Here is a 21,420-nt window from a genome sequence, read left to right as displayed (position 1 = left end):
CGTGGCTAGCGCCCGTAGAAGAGGGCGGTGTCCTCCTAGCTCTCCCGGGAGGCGGGGACGACGACAGACCCAGCGGAGCTCCTTCCGCCGCAACAGGACGCCGGATTGCAGGAGATGCCGTGGGAAACCTTGAAGACCCGACAGGTTCCCTTTCGAGGCATTTTTGCAGCGTCTACATCTGTTTTCTTTGACGAGTGAGTGGCGCGTTAGGCTCTCTGGATAGCGGCCGCCATTTTATGAGCACCGCTGACCGAGTCTTTCTCCAACGCGATTTTCTGCTCTTCGCATATGCTTGTCTCACGCTTTCTTCATGCCGCTTTCCCCTGCGCCCTGACCTTCTTGTTCAGAATTGCCTGGAATTGGCGCTCTTTAACTCGCTGTGACCCCACCAACGAACTGTCACCATTTTATTTCTTTCATACTGACAACACAGCCCCCGCTTTAACGCGGCTCCTTTTCATTCAGCTGACAGCGCTGGTTACTCTTCCGCCTTCTTGTTTTCAACGCTGCTCCTCTCACATGGAGATGCTTTATGAGTACTGCTAAACGCTACTTTTCGATATTCCACTTATATAATGCACTTTTTACCACAACTACATACTTCATGCTTCTCCCATAAATGTCTCTCAATTTACTGGAATTTTCTCCTTAACTGCTACCAGTCATTTAATGTATTGCTGTGATGCGCTGTTGTCCTCTATTTCACATACACTTGATTTTTTTTTATAGCTCAGATATGTTTTATTTTTTTATGCTATTTATGCTTACATTACTTGGCTTGTGTAAAGAAACAGGAGTGGAAACTCATCAACCTTGTTGGGATTGGGGTAGAAAGATATATATAAGAGACAATATCCCAACTGGTATTATTTGTAGACAATTAAACAGGATATCTGTACAGTATTATCCAGAAGAGAGCAAGGAGACTCAATTTGTTTTTCTTATGTGCTCAAAGCATCATTTATATCAGCATTTCAAAAAAATCATAAAGGACAATTGTAATTACAGTTAGTATCAGCACTGCAATTAATTAATAGCAAATGATAGCCCAAAATTGTACAAGGTGCACGAGTGCAAAGGTGAGTGGCACTACGGCGACGCAAGTGACAGTGAGAGCAGCGTGGTCGGCGCAAAGTGTGATGTGAATAATTATATACAGTGCGTAAAAACAGAGTGTTAATCGAACAATTCAGTCTTCATTTTTCATTTTCTGAGAACCACTGAGTGAAGGGCGCCTAGAATCTCGCTGGGGAGTCAACGGCGTTTCGATCCGTAATACTTTGATCATCATCAGGACTGAGGGGCTGAAGGCAGTGCATCTGGCAACTGGAAGAAGATATGGAGGAGTACCACGGGTCAAGGATCTGTGTTAATATCTTGGGGGACCAAGGTACAGGGAGCGGGCGCGGGGGCTGGAAGGTCCGAGATTACATCTTCGGTTCCGTGAATGCCGGGGATGATTTAGTAGAGTAATCCGGAGCCGAATGGTCTGAACAAGGTACGAGAGTAGATCTCTGCGTGATGGGCGGGGTGGGGTAAGTCAATCCGTGGTAAAACTTAAGGCCGAAGCCAAATGATCCGTGGGTGATGTGGGAGTAGATCTCCACGTAGTGGGGCGAGGTGAATCAATCTTTCTACGAAGGATTTCCGAGCGAGTGAAACGCTGTCCCGGGGTTGCTGGCTGCATATTTATAACATGGTTTCTTCTTGTTGGAATTTATGCCTCATATGCATTTGAATTCACTAACTCTGTACCTATGGCACTTCCGTCATAGTTTTGGCTTATGGCCTCTGTTTTACTCCTCACATGTTTTACGGTATCTTCTACACTAGCTATACTTACCTAGTTTGTTGACTGACTGTAATACTATTCTAGTAGGTGTGCATTGTAATTTCATTGCATGTTTGCTATATTCTTGAACTGCACACCTTCTTTATGGGAAGGTCATCTAAGGATTTACATAAACCATCTCCCTCTCCACGTAAATTCTTAATTCACATGAGTTCTCATTACCAGTGTCTTACAATGGACGACTCACCTAAAAGTTCATCTACATTCTCGGCTGCGTCAGCGTCCTTACCGAGCAAGGGCTCCATCAAAAGGTTAAAAAAAACTCCCAAGCAGCCGACTTCGGTTACAATGGATATTCTGTTGGATGAAATTAGGGCTCTGCGCCCCTTTATGGAGGAAACTAAAACCACACTCCAAATACTCTCTGAGAAATGGTCAAATGTTGACGAACGTGTTACCCTGTTGGAACAAAATGTTGTTTCTCTTAACCGCTTCCGCGCTACCGCGTTTTCCCGCTGTGCGCTGGATTTTCAAATATCGCGGGTTACGTGACAAAGCCAGCTCGTCATGCGCGTAGCGCAGGTAACGCCCATGACGAGCTGGCTTTGTCATCCGCGCTGAAGTGGTTAATTCCTCTGCTTCCAAGGTGGACCCATTATGTGCACAGGTCTCAGCTCTCCACAAGCAAATGGAAAATTTGGAAAATAGAAACAGATTTTCAAATCTTTCCTACCAAAAGTTCTTCAACTACCAGAAGGTACTACTCTTAATCTACAGAGAGCACATCGTCTGGGCCCTCCTCCCAGTGCATTATCTGCTTCTGCTGTCAAAAAACCGAGGGGTATTATCATCTACTTCCTTGAGTACACTGATCTGCTTAAAATTTTATCAGCTGCCAAAGCCATGAACCGAATTACCTGGTCAGGAAATCCTCTTTTCTTCTTGCAGGACTATGCTAAATCTCCTGCAGACCGAAGCAAGGAGTTTCTATCTCTTCGACCTCAGCTCCGTTCCATGGGAGCACGCTTTGGATTATTTCATCCTTGCCTTTTCAAAGAGACTTTCAATAATTTCAATAATAAAACTACCACTTATGATGATCCGTTAAAGCTGAAGAGCTTTCTTTATTCTCACACTGTTGTCACGATGGATACTGCCTCTACATCGAGCTCTAAGTAACTTCTTTTCGCTGATGTTTTTTGGCTTTGCTGAGCTCAAAGTTATTGTTTATGAATGTTACTCATAAGAATTGCTTCATGATGTATACTTAATCTATTTCTTTGATCACTAATGTTGTTATGCATTGTTTATTTTTTCCCTTTTACAGGTTTCCTTCCTGCGTGTTATCTCCCTCCATTACCTCTCCGGAGTTCGTTGGAACCGTTCCCCCCCACCCCCCCCCCCCCCCCCCGCCCCGCCCTCCTTCCTGAGCTTTGGACCCGTCATTGTTCTGTGTGGCTTCCATCCTCTCACCCCTTGTATGTTTTGGACGTTATGTAAGTTGACTACCCTTTCCATTACCTCCTTTTAGCTTGTTTTCCATGTTCTTCTTTGTCTCTTTCTTCTCTCATATATCTTCTTTGACCGACATTTCAGCTTCACATTCTCTCCTGTACTACCTCCTCTTCATATTCCTCAATTACTATTTTCTTACTTTCCCTTTCTCCTCTTTCCCTCCTTCATCTATTTTCCGTTGCTTCTCATTACATACAGTTTGAATGTTGCTGAATACAGTCTTTATCTTCTATGATATTGCTTTTATTGGCTTTTAATGCATTTTTACAGTTTTTAGCCTTTACGTTTTTGCTTTAATTGGCCTTTAATATATATTCACAAGTTTCTTGTATGCCTCTAAAAATTATATCTTGGAATGTCAGGGGTTTACATTCGCCTATTAAGCGACAGAGTTTTCACATCTTGCAAAACTTGGTGCTGATATTGCATGTATACAGGAGTCACATCTGTCTACTGAAGAATCAACCAAACTTAACACCATAGGAGCGGCGCAATTCCCTCCCCAGTGCTGCGCTGTCCATTCGAGCTAGTGCTGAATGGACGTCCAATGGTCGTGCGCAGTACTGGGGAGGTAGTGCTGCCGTCGGCCAACGCCCCGACGCAGCACTTAAGGGGTTAAGAGGTGTTGGGTGGGGGAGGTTCTCTGTTCCCCGGGTGATGGTAAATGAAATGGCGTCCTCATTTTGTTTAAGAAATCCCTCTCAGTTAAGATAATAACACATTCCACAGACCATGTAGGAAGATGGGTTCATGTTAAATTCACAGTAAACAATGTCCCTATTTCCCTTCTGAATTTCTATGCTCCCACGTCTGGTGATGCCTCCTTTTGGACTTCCCTGGCTCCACACATTATGCAGCACTATGACGATAATTTCATATTGGTAGGTGATTGTAACAGGGTCTTTGATCCCTTTTTTAGATAGGCACTCCTCTAGTCCATTCATCCCTCATAAGTCTCAAATCTTTCACTCGAATCATTAATCAATACAAACTTATTAATGCATGGGGGCTATGTAATCCTACTTTGAGAGAATATTCCTTTTATTCGCCAACACACCACACTCAATCACGGCTAGATTATATTTTCCTTTCCCATCATCTCTCCCAATCACTCATAGGTGCGGATATTGGATCCATTTTAATTTCTGATCATGCTCCCGTCACTTTACTTTTGGATGTACTGCAAAAACCCACACTTACGCGCCAATGGCGCTTTAATAATTCTCTGCTTCTGGATTCGGTTTTTACAAACTCTTTTACCTCTTTCTTACAGGAATACTTTCTTTTAAATCAAACAGAAGCTGTTTCTTTTCCTGTTGTCCGGGATGCATTTAAAGCTCCAGCTAGGGACTTTATTCTCAGATATGTTTCTCGCAAGCGGAAAGAAGCGCAACAAATTTCTAATGACCTATTAACCAAAATCAAACGCCTAGAACACTCTTATTATTCATCTAAGTCAAACGAATCCCTATCCGAACTTATTCAAACTAAATTTCAATTAAAAAAAAAACTACGAATAATGCTTCTAACTTCCTGTTACGATCTAGTGCTAAATGTTATGGTGTGCAGAACAAAGCTGGGAAATTGTTGCCCAATTATCTAAAGGTCAAACAGAACAAACTTAATATAGATTCTATTTATGGCCAGGATCGCTCACTGAAACGCAATAATGATGAGATTCTCAATGAATTCCTTCACTTTTATGAATCCCTATACTCCTCTGAAACTCTTTCTTCCGACACCTGCTTATCTCAATTTCTTTCCAAAATCCAGCGTTCCCCCGAAAACCGTCCTGATCATCATTGGAGACTGATCTTACACAGAAGGAACTTTTTGCTGCATTGAAGACTCTTAAAAAAGACAAAGCTCCTGGGCCGGACGGTTTTACCGTAGAGTTTCTCACCCACTTCTCGCATTTACTTATTCCTAAATTACATATGCTTCTGTCTATCTTTTTACAATCGGGTACCTCTTCAGGTTCTTTCTCAGATGCTCTTATTTGCCTCATTCCCAAGGAGGGTAAAGATCCGCAATTCTGCAAGAACGATCGACCCATCTCTTTGGTCAACATTGACTACAAAATGTTCTCTAAAGTTCTAGCTCTACGCTTGGAATCCCTGTTGCCTGACTTATTGGGCAAGGAACAATCTGGTTTAGTTAAGGGTAGATTGCTTACGGACAACACTCGTTTGTTTTTTGACATCCTTTCTAAAACCTCACATTCCTCTCATCCCCTGGCAGCCATAGCTCTTGACGCAGAGAAAGCGTTCGATAGAGTTGAATGGCCCTATCTCTTTCGTGCATTAGACTGGTCTGGTTTTAATTTCTATTTTGTATTCCCATCCTAGAGCAGCGGTTTCGGCGAATGGTGGCCTTTCTCCATATTGATCTCTTGGTAGAGGAGTACGACATGGATGTCCACTTTCTCCTTTTCTCTTTAATCCCGCCTCAGAACCATTTTTGTTAAGGATACGACAAAATTCATGGCTTTAATTTTCAAAAAACTGAAGTCAAAATGGCAGCCTATGCTGATGATGTTCTATTATTCTTATCTCAAACCCAATTGTATCTTCCTGCCTTCTTAGATGAGGTTGATTCCTTTGCATATGTCTCGGGATACAAATTGAATAAAGACAAGTGTGAAATTTTGCCTCTTACCAAATACACTTTTAAAGCGGATTTTGCAAATTCGGGTTTTACATGGAATCCCAATTCCATCAAGTATCTTGGTCTTCACTTCACACCTTCTCTTTCTGGTACAGTTGCTCGTTGCATGGATGATTGCATACAACGATTGACCACCCTGACTACGAAATGGCACCCTTTATATCTATCTTGGTGGGGCAGATTGGACACTATTAAAATGATGCTCTCACCTATTGTCCTCTACCCAATATCCAATATTCCATTAGCCATTCCTTTAACATATTTTAAGAAAAAGATTCTATCTGGTCTGCTTTTCTATGGGGTCATAGGAAATCACGGATGTCCATTTCAAGACTGATTCGGCCTAAAACGGAAGGGGGGGTTAATTTTCCCGATTATCTCTTATATCATAGGTCTTTCTTACTAAACCAAGCGTCAAGATGGTTCTCTGAACCCTCAGCGAATTACCCTCTCTGGACTACTCTTGAACAATCATATATTTATCCATTCTCCTTTAAGGAATATCTTTCCTTTTCTCGTAAACCACAATCCCTGTCGACCCCTATTCTTAAGTATACTTCTAAGCTTCTTCCACCCCCCCTTTGCTGTCATTCTTTGATCACCCCATCTGGCATAATACTGCCATTTTAATAAATATTAAGCCAATTTTTGGGAAATCCTGGAGACAACGTGGCCTTATTTGGGTACACTTACTTTACAATCAAACTCAAGATCAAACTATTTCCTTCCCACAGGCGGCTACCTCTTTTCATCTTCCATCTAGCTTTCGTTCTCAATATTTTAAGTTGGTACAGACACTTCAACTAGCTCAAGCTAATTAGATTACTTCCTCCTCTGTTCCTTCTCTTGAACCTACGCATGTGATTGCCTTACGACCCTTATTACTCCATAATAGCCGCGCTTCCAAGATTTATAAACTCCTAAATGGTCCATCTGTTCCAAGAATCAAAACCAAGACGGAGGCTGCTTGGGAGGAGGACCTGGCAGTTTCGTAGACTGTGGAACTTTGGAATAAACTTTGGCTCAAGCTACACAAATCCTCTAGAGCTGCGAACACCACTCAGACACTCTTTTTCGTGTACAATCGACTCCTATTGTCGCTGCTTACCCTTAGCACCAGGCACCCTGACACCTCCGACAAATCCTGGACCTGCTCCTCACCACGGGCAGACTTATTTCACTTACTTTTTGGATGCACTCTCACACATCAGTTTTGGACTAGAGTGTGGTCTCAAATCAACTCTATTTTCTCTTCTAACCATCCCTTCTCTCTCACTCATTTTCTTAGGCAGTGCTTCTCACATCTGGGCAGATTACGACTTTAACACTAAAATAATACACTTGCTATTAGCAGTGGCTTTCCTACAAATAACTACTAATTGGAAAGAATTTACCAAGTTATCCTATCAGGCGTGGTGGTATGCCGTTTGTTACAATCACCGTCTAGATACCACTTTTGTATATCCACTCCATTTAGCACCAAAACGAAGAGACCTCTGGGACCCAGTTACATCATTTATAGATGCCAGTGCTGGACGTTCTCTCTCTCAAACGCCCTTCCACCAAGAAGTACCTAAACCCCCATGACTTCCCTTGAGTTGCTATGTTTTATCTATATATATTATAAGTTACTCTCCATTTTTTTTTGCTTAATTCTTCACTCTTCCTACCAGTCTTATATGGCATATTGTTATGTTTTTCCTTGCTGATTTATATGCTTGCCAATTTTAATTGCTGTATTGTATGTTCTTTTTTCATTCATTATGTAATTATCTCTTACATATTGTTATCTTACTTTTTCCAATAAACTTGCTTTGAACTTAAAAAAAAGGTAGAAAACAGCTCCCAATATCAGGCAAGGCAGATGGCCAACTTTAAACGAACAGGGAACCTCTTCCACAACCAAGGACTCAAATCATTTGAATAGATTAAGCTTAATTCTGGCCACCCCGAATCTGAAAGATTGTGTTACTTTCAGATAAGGCATAAGGCACTGTGTGACAGATAAGAGGGCAGCTCAATCAGCCACAAGAGCTATGACCTGATTTGAAATATGTTTTTTCCTGAAGGATGACGGCAAACACCTAGTGTCTGAAATATACAATGCCCTCGGTGATGTTGCGATTCAGGTTGGGGCAGCTGGGCAAAGGAGATGGGAACCAGAGCTTAGGAAGACAGTTATGGCCAAGGATTGGGGGTGGGGAAAATGGGGGGGGGGTTATTAACAAGACTAATACTGAGCGCATTTAGTACTGCAGTGAGAGAGAGACTCAAATTATAACCTACCAGCACTACAGTACTAACAGAGTACATAAATGGGACACTAGCATATCTAACTTTTGCTGGAGAGACTGTGTTATCTTTAGGACCCTCCTTGATTCACTTTGGCACGGTCCCAAGCACCAGAGAATTTGGACAGACGTCCTTGATGACACTGATCAAATGTTTGACGTTAAATTGATAAAATACAATCCTACGTCATTTTTGGGGTAGTTGATTGCCTCTCTTATCCACTAAAGTTACAAAGATGTTGACAGATTACACTACTGCTATGAGCTGCTAAACAGAAGATCCAGGGCCACTGGGGCAAAGTATACAGACCCAATCACTGATCATGGCTGTATCGTGTGGGACATGCTTGGCATGAAACATTTTGATGAGGCTGGCAGATATGGAAGAAAGATTTCAATTGGAATGGCAATTGTGTTTATTAGTGTTGGCATCACATTTCAATGAACTAACTTGTCCCAAATACTTAAGGGTCCTGCACATTGTTTGCCGACCTTTGAGACACGAACTTAGATTGACAAACCGAATTAATCATTTGTCCTCCAAATCGAGATATTACTGGTGTGTCCCTTTTTGCCCATTTTGAATCAACTGGTAGGTATTGTGGGGTAGGATTTATTAACGTTATACGTTTCATATCGTTTAACACCCATAGGGAATGCATTTAAGGATTAGAGACGGTGACACTTGTTATTCTCTAGTCGTTTTTGCTTTCTTCTTTGCACTTTACTAAGCCACACCAGTCTTGAGATGAAGATGGGTGTATGTGTCTCTTTATAAATTAATAAACAATGTTAATCCTAAAGTTTGAATGTTCATTTCAGGTATCGGTGAGGGCACTAGGGGGCATTTAAATTGGAGTCACCACAGTAATGAGGAATCGGGAGGAAAGAGTTCTGAACTTGAGCTAGTGAAGAAAACTACCGTAGTAGGGAGAATGGGAACTGTCATGCCAGAACTGTAGGAAAATACTAGATGATAAGGAATATAGAAAATAGGGGTGCACCATATCGGGATTGCGAGAGATAACACAACACCAAGTAAGCCAGAGATCTGTCAGACATGGTGGTTCGATACAGGATTTTACTTTCAGCTATATCCTCCAAAATTATTTAAAGTTTACTGGACCTAAGGGCCTTACAAACAAGATCAATACAATAAGATTTTAACAGGGATTCTGTGTCGACAGAGGGGAGAAGCATGCCTGGGATGGTTATGAAGATGCTACACAGCTAGGACTTCTAATACCACAAAGATGGAGAGAACATAAATATATCAAATAACACGAAAAAAAGCCGGAGCACAGATAAATAGCGAGGACTAGGATTCACAGGCACAACAATATCAGTAACGTGGTCCAAAAGTGAAAGTTTCAGGTTTACCCTGGGTATCCTTGGTAGGCTGGGTAAGGAGGCCCCTGGGCCTGTGAGGGTGCAGCAGTAGTGGCAGACGCAGGCGGTGTAGGCATTGGAGCGGATGCAGGCGCAGAGGTAACTCCCGGAACTGGATGTGGGTAAGAAGCAGTAGCTCCTGATGTGGGAATCGATGGAGGTGGAGGTCGGGCAGGTGGCTGTGGCTTAGGCTGCTGAAAACAATACGTATGGACATACATTAAAACGGAGTAACGTAAAATACATCCAGTGTAAAAATACTTAAATGTGCATCTTAATTCAAAACACGGTTAAATGAACGTTGATCTAACACTTTAATTAATTGTGTTACATAAATTAAAGAACAATTATGCTCATGGTAACATCACAACACAACATGAAGCAAGACGTTTAGGCCTACAATGGTTTCAATGTGTGAAATGTTAATAAACAAAAAACAGTCATAAGCAGAGCGCCCATGTGAATTTTCAGCTCACACAATAAATACCATGTTGCGGGGGCCGGGGGGTTTGTTGGGGAAGGCATTCCATGCAATATCTATTATACATACTACAGTATTTTTCTTTACGCCATTACGCCATATACTCACGAGGCACACTAAATCACTCAAAACTTCACCGGTCCCTGTAATTCTATATATATTAACTGCTATTTTTCGGGTCAAGTAGGTACAGCTTTCAATCCTAATTTCAATAAAAAACTATCTGGAAACGTGTTATTCAGAAGCAACTTGGTTGTGCGACTGCAGTAACGCGGTTTCACTTTGTATATCACTGATGACTGCTACTGGCAAGTACTGCAATTGAGAAAAAACAACGGTCCAAAGCAGTTTCAAAGATATAAGGTAAAGATAAACAGACCATAATAGGCTGCTATATATTTGTCCAAATCCAGCCGGACAGGGAGTTTATTTTCATAATGATCAATAAATTTGTAACATCTCAGTACATGAGCAACATTTCAGAAATAAAGGGCACAATCCTGTGCTTTAATCAGGACAGAGAACACTGTAAAAAGATAAAGGATCGTTTTATAAGACAAAGGAAGAGATTTCGCAGGCGAAGGAGAAGTGAGCAAGCTGGACACTTTTAAATCAGTGTTACAAGTGTTTACCAGAGTAGTACATACAGAACTTACTACAAATTGGTTTCACTGTATGGCTACTTAAAAAGGTCGACGTTTCGATCCCGCGCTCAAAATAACTTTATGATCATCATCAGGACTGTACAAAATTACTATGCCTGGTTAGAACAATGGTGCGCCTCAATGGTACGGGTTGTTGAGTCCAGTATGGGTCAAGACTCGTGTGGGGCTCACGGCGTTGATTGGGGTGACCAACTTCGGTAATGGCTCGGTTTTTGCTCAATGGTATGGATTTTGCGAGTCCAGTGGGGGTCAAGGCTCATTTGGGGCTCAGTGCGTCGGTCTGGTAACCAACTTCCCTGATTGGCGCGGTTTTGCAGGAAGGATTCAGTAGGGTTACCTAATGCGAGTTAGTCCCCGATAGGGGGTAGCGGTCCTTCGATTGGTGGGATCCGCGGCTTAGAGGATCAATGTCTGTGCGTTGTGTGCTAGCTAGCCGCGTGAGCCCAAAGGGTGTTGTGCGCCTGGTGGCACATGAGCGTGTCGCATAACAAACGATGCTGTCCAATGCAGAGAGTCAATGAAAAAGAACAGGAGTGGGACCCATAGACCAAACTGGGACTGGGTATAAGGTATATATAGAACACAATGTCCCATTAGGTACCAGTAGAAAAGGCAATTTAGATTGTGCATGCAGAAAGCATTGCAAACGAAGGAAAACAATGAGGCTCAATTCATTAGTGTGTGGCTTGTTATTCACCAATTTTTGGGATAAACGCACATGGAAATACAGTTATAAAGCAGCACTGTACATGAAAGCATTCATGTGACAACCCAAATAACACTTGGTGACAAGGTGATAAATACAAGTGAAAGTGACAACGCAAGTAAACGGGGTGAACAGCGTAGACGGCGCAAAGTGACAAAAATATATACAGTGTTGGCTCAAGAATAAATTCAAATCGTTTTCAAATTGCATTAGGACACAGTTATGAGCCAAAAGTTGTAGTGCGCCAAAGAATTGCGCTGCAGTGTCGCCGGCGTTTCGATCCACAGTTATTAGGGATCCTCTTCAGGACAGGGTTTACGTCAACCTCCTCGCAGGTCGGAACCCGTATTCCTGATTCATTCAGTGACAGCGCCAGATTAATCCAGAAGCTTCCCCGGCATCAACTAGAGAAACCTTACAGTTATATTCGCCAACCAAGACGGTCCCCGTCTCATACTTATGATGATCCTTCCGTTCACCTGAATTTATTGACCCTTGACGACTGGCAACCACTTAGAACCAGCGCTTAGTTTATACTCAGCACTACAACAATCTGTCAACCCTGTCCTGAAGAGGATCCTTAATAACTGTGGATCGAAACGCCGTCGACACTGCAGCGCAATTCTTTGGCGCACTACAACTTTTGGCTCAAAACTGTGTCCTAATGCAATTTGAAAACGATTTGAATTTATTCTTGAGCCAACACTGTATATATTTTTGTCACTTTGCGCCGTCTACGCTGTTCATCCCGTTCACTTGCGTCGTCACTTTCACTTGTATTTATCACCTTGTCACCAAGTGTTATTTGGGTTGTCACATGAATGCTTTCATGTACAGTGCTGCTTTATAACTGTATTTCCATGTGCATTTATCCCAAAAATTGGTGAACAAGCCACATACTAATGAATTGAGCCTCTTTGTTTTCCTTCGTTTGCAATGCTTTCTGCATGCACAATCTAAATTGCCTTTTCTACTGGTACCTAATGGGACATTGTGTTCTATATATGTCCAATGCAGAGAAGCAACGAATTCGCGCCAGCACTTGTGCAAGAGCAAAGATAATAAAACGCACCGTTCACAAGCAAATTATTTTCTGGCTCCGTGACAAAACATGATCAGGATATCTATCTCTCAATTCCCAAACTGTGACAACACTGCCACCTGGAGGACAAGACAGAGACATGCTCAAACATTAGATACACAGAACGAAAAGAACATGTGCTTGCTTGCTATGTTTTATTGCTTGGGTCTATCATCAAAAAGGTCATTTTTGTACCGCAGCTCATCGTTTCATTTTTACATTAACCAGGAAGGAGGAGTTATTCTGAAATCTCATTTTCAAGACGTCATAACTGAGAGGCTGACTTTTCAGACTTCTTCACCACGACTCGTTTTTTTTTTCGATTTAAAGAGTACGGGCCGCCATCTAGAAGATATGGCGATTCAATAATCTAAACAAAGCTCTGTAAAACGTGCATTCTTTGAATAGTGAGGATTTGCATTACCAGGTCAAACCACTGTCCAAATAGGAACGTTCTTGAAGCTTTCTTAAACCGAAAGACTATAGGAAGATAATGTAGTTGTACTTACACACTGTTCCAACGCTGCACCCCCTGAAAAGGGAATCTGCGCCTCCCCTTTCCAGTTGAAACATTACGTTGGTGCTACCAAGAAAGTAGTGGAGAGGCGGACAGAGTGAAAAAAGAGAACTTGGAAGGACAGAGCGGAGTAGGGCTACAGGGAGAGCAACAAGAATAAAGGATAGACATAAAATTGTCAATGAAAGAAAAAGGTAGCGAAAGGGGTGAAAGTAGCATCAGTGAAGGTGAAATTATGAAATGAAAGGGAATGATCACGGAGCATACATTGGTACACAGCAAAAGTTATTTTTAACACCACAAAGGCAGCACTGCTGCGCAGTATCATCTATGAAGTGAGGGAAGCCCTATATCCTTCTTGGGGGCCTCAACACTACACTATGAATTACTCCTCGGAGCACTCATGTCTTTCAAACTAACCCAGAATATTGAGGATGGATCGGACACTGTCCAGTAGGGACAGTGCACACAGTTCAGAGATGTCCGGTGAACAAGGGGGAATGCCCTTGTCTCACCGAAGAGAAAAGGCATTTACTTTTCAGCTGTGCAATTGATAAGGAGGTGTACCCGTGTCCTTTCTGGCTGTAACAAGGTAAGTGAGCCCTTTGTCGGTGCTTTAAGATACAACGGTAAGTTGCGCACAATATGGCAATGTGGAAATGTACATAACAGGGCATGCTCTTACAAGTGGGGTGCAAACTAGCATCAAGGCTGTTTATTTGTAACCAAAGGAATACAACTGCTCACTGACCGTGTAACATCTGTAACACAAAGATAATCTGTAAGAGTCACAACCTTTCGCACCTGGAAGACCCCCAGGCACACCGAGCTCGCCTCTCAACTGAGCAGCACCTCTGACGAGTAGGTTGGGACACTGAGGCTCATGTTACCAGCAGAATCACAGAATATTTAAGTCAGAAAATTGAATATTTGAACACCAAACATATACCTGGAATTTCCTGATATAAGGTAGAAGCCTTTTACACCAGGGATAAGACGGCATTTTGTATCCTCGTATCCCAAACATGGTGGTGTGCAGCATGGTACAGTGAATGCAACGGTTGTTCTGAAGTGTCTGTCAAATATGTAAATAAACTCACGTTCCAAACTAGACATTTGAAGAGCATAGTGAATGGATCACAACAGTTCGACTCATCATTGCCCGATGTACTCTAAACTATTTAAGTAATTAACATTCACCTAGGCTAGTGCGGACTTAGAAGCGAAGACCCGTGTAGGAGGAGACCCGACCTAGATAGGTCACACATCCCAAAATATTACTAAATGTGCTGCACTTCAAAAGAAACAACTATTGGAACTTAGGGCAACTTTTCAAAATCTTAACTTCGCAGAGGACCTAGTATGTACTGCAAGACACAAAATCACATAAAACACTGTTGTATTTCACAAAGGATTCCTAAACCTTAGGTCAGCGCTCTAGTCCCGACGCTGCCTCGCCTGCCCAGTCACGTTCAACTCGGCTTCATAATGAACCGATGACGCGTCCGCGCAGCGGGCGAGCCGCTGGCGCACCGGAGGCATGCCTAAGGCAAGCCCATCTGCGGCCGTCCACACCCTGCTGGGACCAGGGGCCAGGATCCCTGCCCGCTTACCTAAAGAAAATTACACCCTCACTATAAACTAACTTAATAGTTATAGTGGAACTTCAACAAGTAAGTGCTTAAATTCTATGCCACCGGATGGCTCTGTTAAAGACTGCCAATTCTGCCATTTTAAACTCTGTCCTGTGTCGAAAACTCCTTTATACTCACCTACTAAAGAGGTTGTAAGAATGCAGCTTCTGAACTGTTGCTCATTACCAAAACCCGCAGTAGAAATGTATCTACTGTTAGACGAAGAAAACGCTGACATCTCATTCTTGATTGAGACTTGGCTGAATGCAGATGCTGGCCCAGCTATTGTTCAAGCCCTACCCCGGGCTATGCAATGCAGAGGCTTGACAGGGGAACAGGGAGAGGAGGTGGAATAGCTATTATCTACAAAGATACATTTAGCTGCCGCACCTCCTTGAATCCTTACACAACTGTGAAAGTCTTTTTTTCACTATTGGTAAATCCCATGTCAGCACTCTCTCAGGTATTTTAGTGTACCGCCTCCTTAAGCAATTTTTGTAAAACGCTTCCCGATATTGTTGCTGGATTGCTAGCTCTCTCCCCAATTTTACCCTTCTTGGGGATCTCAACTTACATTTTGACGAGGTCTTACTTTCATCTGTTCTGGAAGTAATCGAAGGGCTGGAGATGCTCCAACTCATTCAACTAGTTAGTAGGTCCACAAGGCCATCTACTTGACCCTATTTTTTTCTAATATTCCTAGCCTACTGGTCAATGATCCCACTCCATTACCCTGGTCCGACCATTCTCTTATCCCATTTATATGGACAGCGCAAGGCGCTCCCATTCTTGTCAAGAAAAGCATCAGGCACGTACGTGTGTGGGCTAAATTGTCGATCAAATCGTGGATAACTATTTTGGAAGGCACTATCCCCACCATAGACTCGAACCCAGTAATGGCTAATGATGAACTTAATAGATGGTTAGAGTCATCACTTGACGCTACTCTGCCAAAGAAATGCACTCATCATAAATCCGGATCCAATCACAATCTCTGGTATACGCCCATATTGTGGGAACTCAGGCAGTCTAGTAAGAAGCTAGAGAGGAACTGGAGGAAAGATCCTACAGATGCTAAATAAACAAAATATAGACTTGGAATAAGGACCTATAAGCTTGAAATAAAAGCAGCCAAATCCCTTTACTATGAAAAAAAAATTACTCCAGCAGCAAATTGCCCTAGCAAATTTTTCAAAATTGCTAAATCACTTTTAACACCTCCTGCTCCTCCCCATTGTTATCGCTGACATCCCTTGAAGCTGCAATTAAATTGCAGAATTTTTTTAATGACAAAAGACAAACTATTTATAAGTCATTCCCTGCAGTGATGGCTCCACAGATATTACTTCCATCTAGTTCCGCCACCTACCTGATGGAAGCAATCCCCACATTGAATTTGACCTCATTTCAGAAGAATCTTGAGTCAACTGAAATCTGAAGCACCCACTGATGCTGCCTCCCCTAGCATTTTAAATGTAGTCTCTGAGACTGTAGCACCTGTGATCTTAAAAGTGATCAACGCTTCTTTAGAAAAGGGATTAGTACCTCCCCTCTAGAAACAGGCCATATGGTTAGAGCTCTTTTAAAAAAAACTAACCTTGACCCAGAGACATTGGCTAATTATCGCCCGATTTCTCTACTTCCAGGAATAGGAAAAATGGCAGAGAAGCACGTAAATTCCACAATCTCAACCTTCCTGGAAAACAATATTTGCTTTCACCCCACACAGATATGATTCAGATCTCAGCAGGGCACTGAGACTGCACTTGTGGCAGTGGTGGAGGATCTTCGAAAAATCCTGGATAGAGGGGGCTGCGCTGCACTCATTTTGCTAGATCTCAGGGCAGCGTTTGATACGGTTAACCACCAGCTGCTAATTCAAAGACTTAGGAAGGTTGGAATTGTTGGCACAGCATTAAAGTGCCTACAATTCTTTTTTAGAGGATCGCTCCTTTGTAGTCTTTGAAGAGGAATTTACCTCAAAGCCAATGCCTCTTAGATGCGGGGTTCCTCAGGGCTCCTCCCTGAGCCCCACTCTATTTAACGTTTATATGAGTTCCCTGGCAGAAATAGTAATACCCTTTGGCATCAAGATCATCACTTATGCTGATGATACTCAGTTAGTGGTATCACTTAGTCAAGGGGACAACTCAGCTTCAGGCTTGGCATTATGCTTGGAAAAGGTCTCTTTGTGGATGGAAAGCTCATGTTTGAAACTTAATGGAGCCAAGACAGAACTGATGCTCCTGGGGATCATACCACACAGAGAATAGATCCCTTCTGGCCTAAATGTCTTGGCCCACCCCCCTCCCCCAAAGTTCAAATTAGGAATCTCAGAGTGTGGGTGGATCACAATTTGGATTTTAAGGAGCAAGCACACAAGGTGGCAGCTTGCTGTTATGGGATGGTAAGAATGCTTAGAAAGATCCTTCCGGTGCTTCCTTTTTCTGCTAGAAGAGTGCTGGTCCAGGCACTAAATCTGTCTCGCCTGGACTACATCAACGACCTATACCTAGGAGCCCCACTCCCCACGATCAAAAAGCTGCAGATTGTGCAAAATTGTGTGGCAGGTCTACTTACTAATTCGTCACAACGCACTTCAGCCAAACCTGCGCTTTCCATGCTGCATTGGCTACCGATCCAAGAAAGAATCCAATTTAAGGCGATGTGTATTACTCACAAGGCCTTATCAGGTAAAGGGCCACCCATCATTAGATCTATCATTTAGCCTTATTTCCCCTCTAGATCGCTAAGATCTGACAACAAGCAGTTGGCAACAGTTCCTAAAATAAGGAAAGCACAAAGCAGAGGACACCGCTTCGCATATAATGCTGCAAAACTGTGGGACCATTTACCCCTGTGGATTTGCTGCAAACCAAACTATCAGACCTTCCGCAAGCTTCTGAAGAACTTTTTGTTTCCTTAACTCCATTTGAACTCGAAGTGGTCTGCATTTAGCGCTGGGATGCCCTTGAGTAGCCATGCGCTCTAGAAATGTATTTCATTCATTCATTCATTCATTTTAGGACTCTAAATATTTTAACTGGGTTACGCTCTCTGAAGTGCACTTTCTCTCTTCCGCTAGGTCTTCTGAAAGAGGACATGTTGTGTAATTAAGTATTTGTTGCAGCGAGAGCTATAGCTACATGCCCCCTCCAAGCTAGTGGTCCTTGCCTTGTTTTAACTTTCACTGTTCCACTTCCTCTGCAAATAGCCCTTACTTTTTGAGAGACCAGATTGTAATTGCACTTATATAGTGCCTACTGCCCTGACGAGACGTCAAAACGCTTTTCGATGAGTAGCACGCTATACCGAAACCCAAAAAGGATCAGTGATGAAGCAGTATAGGGAAATATGAAATAATTTTGAGCTCTGGACATAGGAGTCTGTTAGTTGGATTAAAAAGGGATAGTGGCGGGATAGAAGAGGGAAGGGTCTAGAAGTTGTTTATTTGGAGATCATAGCAGTAGGAGGAGGTTTGGGATGAGTAAAGGAGAAATGGAGGGGGGAAGTGTCTCTGAAAGTCGTTAGGGAGAAAGATGAGGTATCGGATGAGTCTAGGAGGGATACATGAGGGAAGGGTTTAGAAAGGCTTGTTTGGGAGATCTGAATGGTAAAAGAGTTTTGAGATTATGCAACGAGCATGTGGAGGGAAGAGCCTAGAAAGGGTTATTTTGGGGATCATAGTAGTAGAATACGATTTGGGATGAGGTAGAGAAAATATTAAGAGAGGTATAGGGTGAGAAACAGGGTAGTGCATTGGAGAGAGGAGTAGAATGAGGTTTGGGATGAGTCAGAGTGGAGGTAGAGGATATATTGGAAGGTATATATGTAGAGGATACAATGAGAGAGAGGTATAGGATGTGATATAGAGTAGTGCATTGGAGATGCCGAATTAGGAGTAAACTAATAAATGTAAAGACACATAAGTACATTGAAGACATTTGGATAAGGAAGGTAATATCTAGATTTAAGTTGTATTTAATAAACTCTGACTTTCAAGTGTTGCTGTACTTTAGACTAATGTATTTTGTTTTTATTAAAAAAGTTACTTACTTGTACACTGTGGTTCTCCAGTATTGATATCTTTCATAGATTCATATGCTTGTATCTTCCCTGTCGTCATGGTGGGAGTCTCGCAGTAATTAGCAAAGAAGTGCCATAGAAGTACATAGAAACCACAAAAAGGAAAGAACAACTTTGACATTCATCAGCATCTTTATGTAGGTCCAAACCTCGACCAATCAGAAAACAGCCCTAGACCTCAACTCCCCAGAGCCATCAGACCTCAGATTTCGCACAAGTGTACTAAGGTAAAGAAATAACATGAGATAAGAACAAGCCTAGAAGGGGAGGAGGGAGGGCCGCATGTGAATCTATGAAAGATATCAATACTGGAGAAGCACAGTGTACAGGTAAGTACATTGTTTTTTCTCCAGTATTGAATCTTTCATAGATTTATATGCTTCTATCAGAGTAGATAGAGGTGTAATTCCATTCGTTTGCGACTAGGCGAAGACCTTCATAAGCAATAAAAGAGACATATTGAAACATACTAATACATATGGATCATGCATCCAAGTAAATCGTTAAATAGCAAATAAATCTGTGAAAACCAAATACACGAGAGAAATAGAATTGATAGATATGAAAGACTGTACCTTAAGCAAACAGATGTCACAGGACAGCTTGACCCACTGCAGCGTCCGCTTTCCATGAAGAGTCTAGGCAGTAATGCTTAGTGAATGTATGCACGTCGGACCATGTTGCCACACTACAAATGTCTGAAAGCGATGCACCGGCAAACATGGCTGTAGAAGCTGCCATCTTCCTCGTGGAGTGTGCAGACACTTTTACAGATAGAGGTTTTCCAGCCTTGTTGTGGCAGAAAACAATAGCAGAGGAGATCCAACATGCAATACTGTTCTTAAGAGCTTGACCTTTCCTTGGTGAAGTAAAGGACACAAATAACTGATCCGATTTTCTGAAATTCCTTGTTCTAAGCATGCAGAACTTGATGCATCGCTTTACATTCAAGTGAAATGAAGTTGGAACTTTAGGAATGAAAGCCTGAATTTCACGGATTTTTCTGGCAGATGTGAGGGCTAAAAGGAGAGCCGTTTTTCATGAAACATATTTTAAATAAGCCTTGTGCATGGGCTCGAAAGGTCATTTCATCAATTGAGCTAGCACTGTGTTTAATTCCCACAGAACTGCAGGGTGCTTTAAGGGTGGGAAAACCCTGAAAAGGCCTTTCATAAACTCCTTAACGATTCTTGTTGACCACAAAGAGTTCACCTGGTTTTCTGCGAAACCTAGAAATTGCTGCCAAATGTACATTGATTGATGAGTGAGCCAATTTTGATTTAGCTAAGTGAAGTATGTCGGTAAGGAAAAACCTGTTCCGGAGTTGAAAGCAAAGGATGCAAGTCTTTCTCCTCGCACCAATGGCAGAATCTCTTCTATTTTGCAGCATATGACCCATTAGTGGAAGGATGGACCTGTAATCCGGAGTGAAGTTTAAATCTGTGAATTCATAGTCGTGAGATTCCAAGCTGACAAACTTAGAGACTTTGAGGATGAACAATTTGACAGTTGTTCATTGAGAGTAGGTTTGGCAGTGGAGGAAAGAGAATGTGCAGAGATATCGAGCACAGGAGAAGCTATGTGCACAAAAACTGCCTCGGTCATGCCGGAGCAATGAGAATGAGATGAAATGGTTCTTTCTTCATCTAGTTCAACACTCTTGGAATGAGGGGAAGTGGCGGGAACGCATAGGCGAATGCCCCCGTCCACTGCATCTGCAGCGCGTTCCCCCAAGAGTTCCTCTGATGAAACCTGCTGGCGAACCTGTCACTCTTCCTGTTGCTTTCTGTCGCAGAAAGATTCAATTTTGGAGTGCCCCACAATTTGAATACTCGTCTCAGCTGTTCCACGTTTAACTCCCATTCGTAGACATTCGGAATTGGTTCTGCTTAGAAAATCCACCCAATCGTTGTCCATGCCCGGAACATGCTCTATTTACAATGTTATGTTTTGATGAATTAGCCACCTCCAAATTTCCTGGGCCTGTTCTGATAATGTGAGAGACCTGGTGCCCCCTTGTTTGGCAAGATAGAATATGGTTGTGGTGTTGTCTTTTTTTATTAGAGCAGAGGATCCCTGGATTCTGGGAAGAAAAGCCTGCAGCCCCAGAAACACTGCCCTTAGCTCCAAATGATTGACTTGTAAACATGTTTCTTGAAGGGACCATTTTCCATGGATTTGCAATTCCTGGAGGTGCGCCCCCCCAACCATCCATTGTCATAATATAATGAGGCTGTGCTGGTTGGAACGAGAGACCAGAGATATTGCTTTATTTTTCCCACCATGACAGAGACTGTTTCATTGTCAGAGAGATGATGTTCTCGAATGAGCCCTGGACCTGCACCCACTGTATGTCTAACTGCTCCTGGAGAGGTCTCCTGTGTAGCTGAAAATTTGGAATCAACAGGATGCATGATGATCAACTTTGTGTTTAGAAGCGCCCCTAGAAAAACACACTTCTGGCTTGGAATCAAATGTGACTTCTCCACGGTGAGTTGTAACCCCAGAGACTTTAAGAGCCGCTGACAAGCCTGCATAGATTTTCAGGTAGAGTGAAATGTAGCTCCTTTCACTAGCCAGTAGTCCAGGTAGGGAC

General features: G+C 42.5%; 1 protein-coding gene across 2 annotated transcripts in view; it reads right to left on the bottom strand.

The window, feature by feature from the left end:
* PDCD6IP (programmed cell death 6 interacting protein) overlaps window positions 1–21,420 on the bottom strand; it is a 500,749-nt gene that overhangs the window by 22,781 nt on the left and 456,548 nt on the right. For both annotated transcript variants that reach the window (XM_086964745.1, XM_086964744.1), the window contains exon 17: window positions 9,646–9,848. In XM_086964745.1, coding sequence (XP_086820871.1) covers window positions 9,646–9,848 — 203 coding nt within the window. The remainder of the gene's footprint in view (window positions 1–9,645; window positions 9,849–21,420) is intronic.

The sequence above is a fragment of the Lissotriton vulgaris genome, chromosome 4_1 (assembly GCF_964263255.1).
Source record: "Lissotriton vulgaris chromosome 4_1, aLisVul1.2, whole genome shotgun sequence".
Lineage (NCBI taxonomy): Eukaryota > Metazoa > Chordata > Amphibia > Caudata > Salamandridae > Lissotriton > Lissotriton vulgaris.
This window is presented reverse-complemented; position numbering and strand designations above follow the sequence as displayed.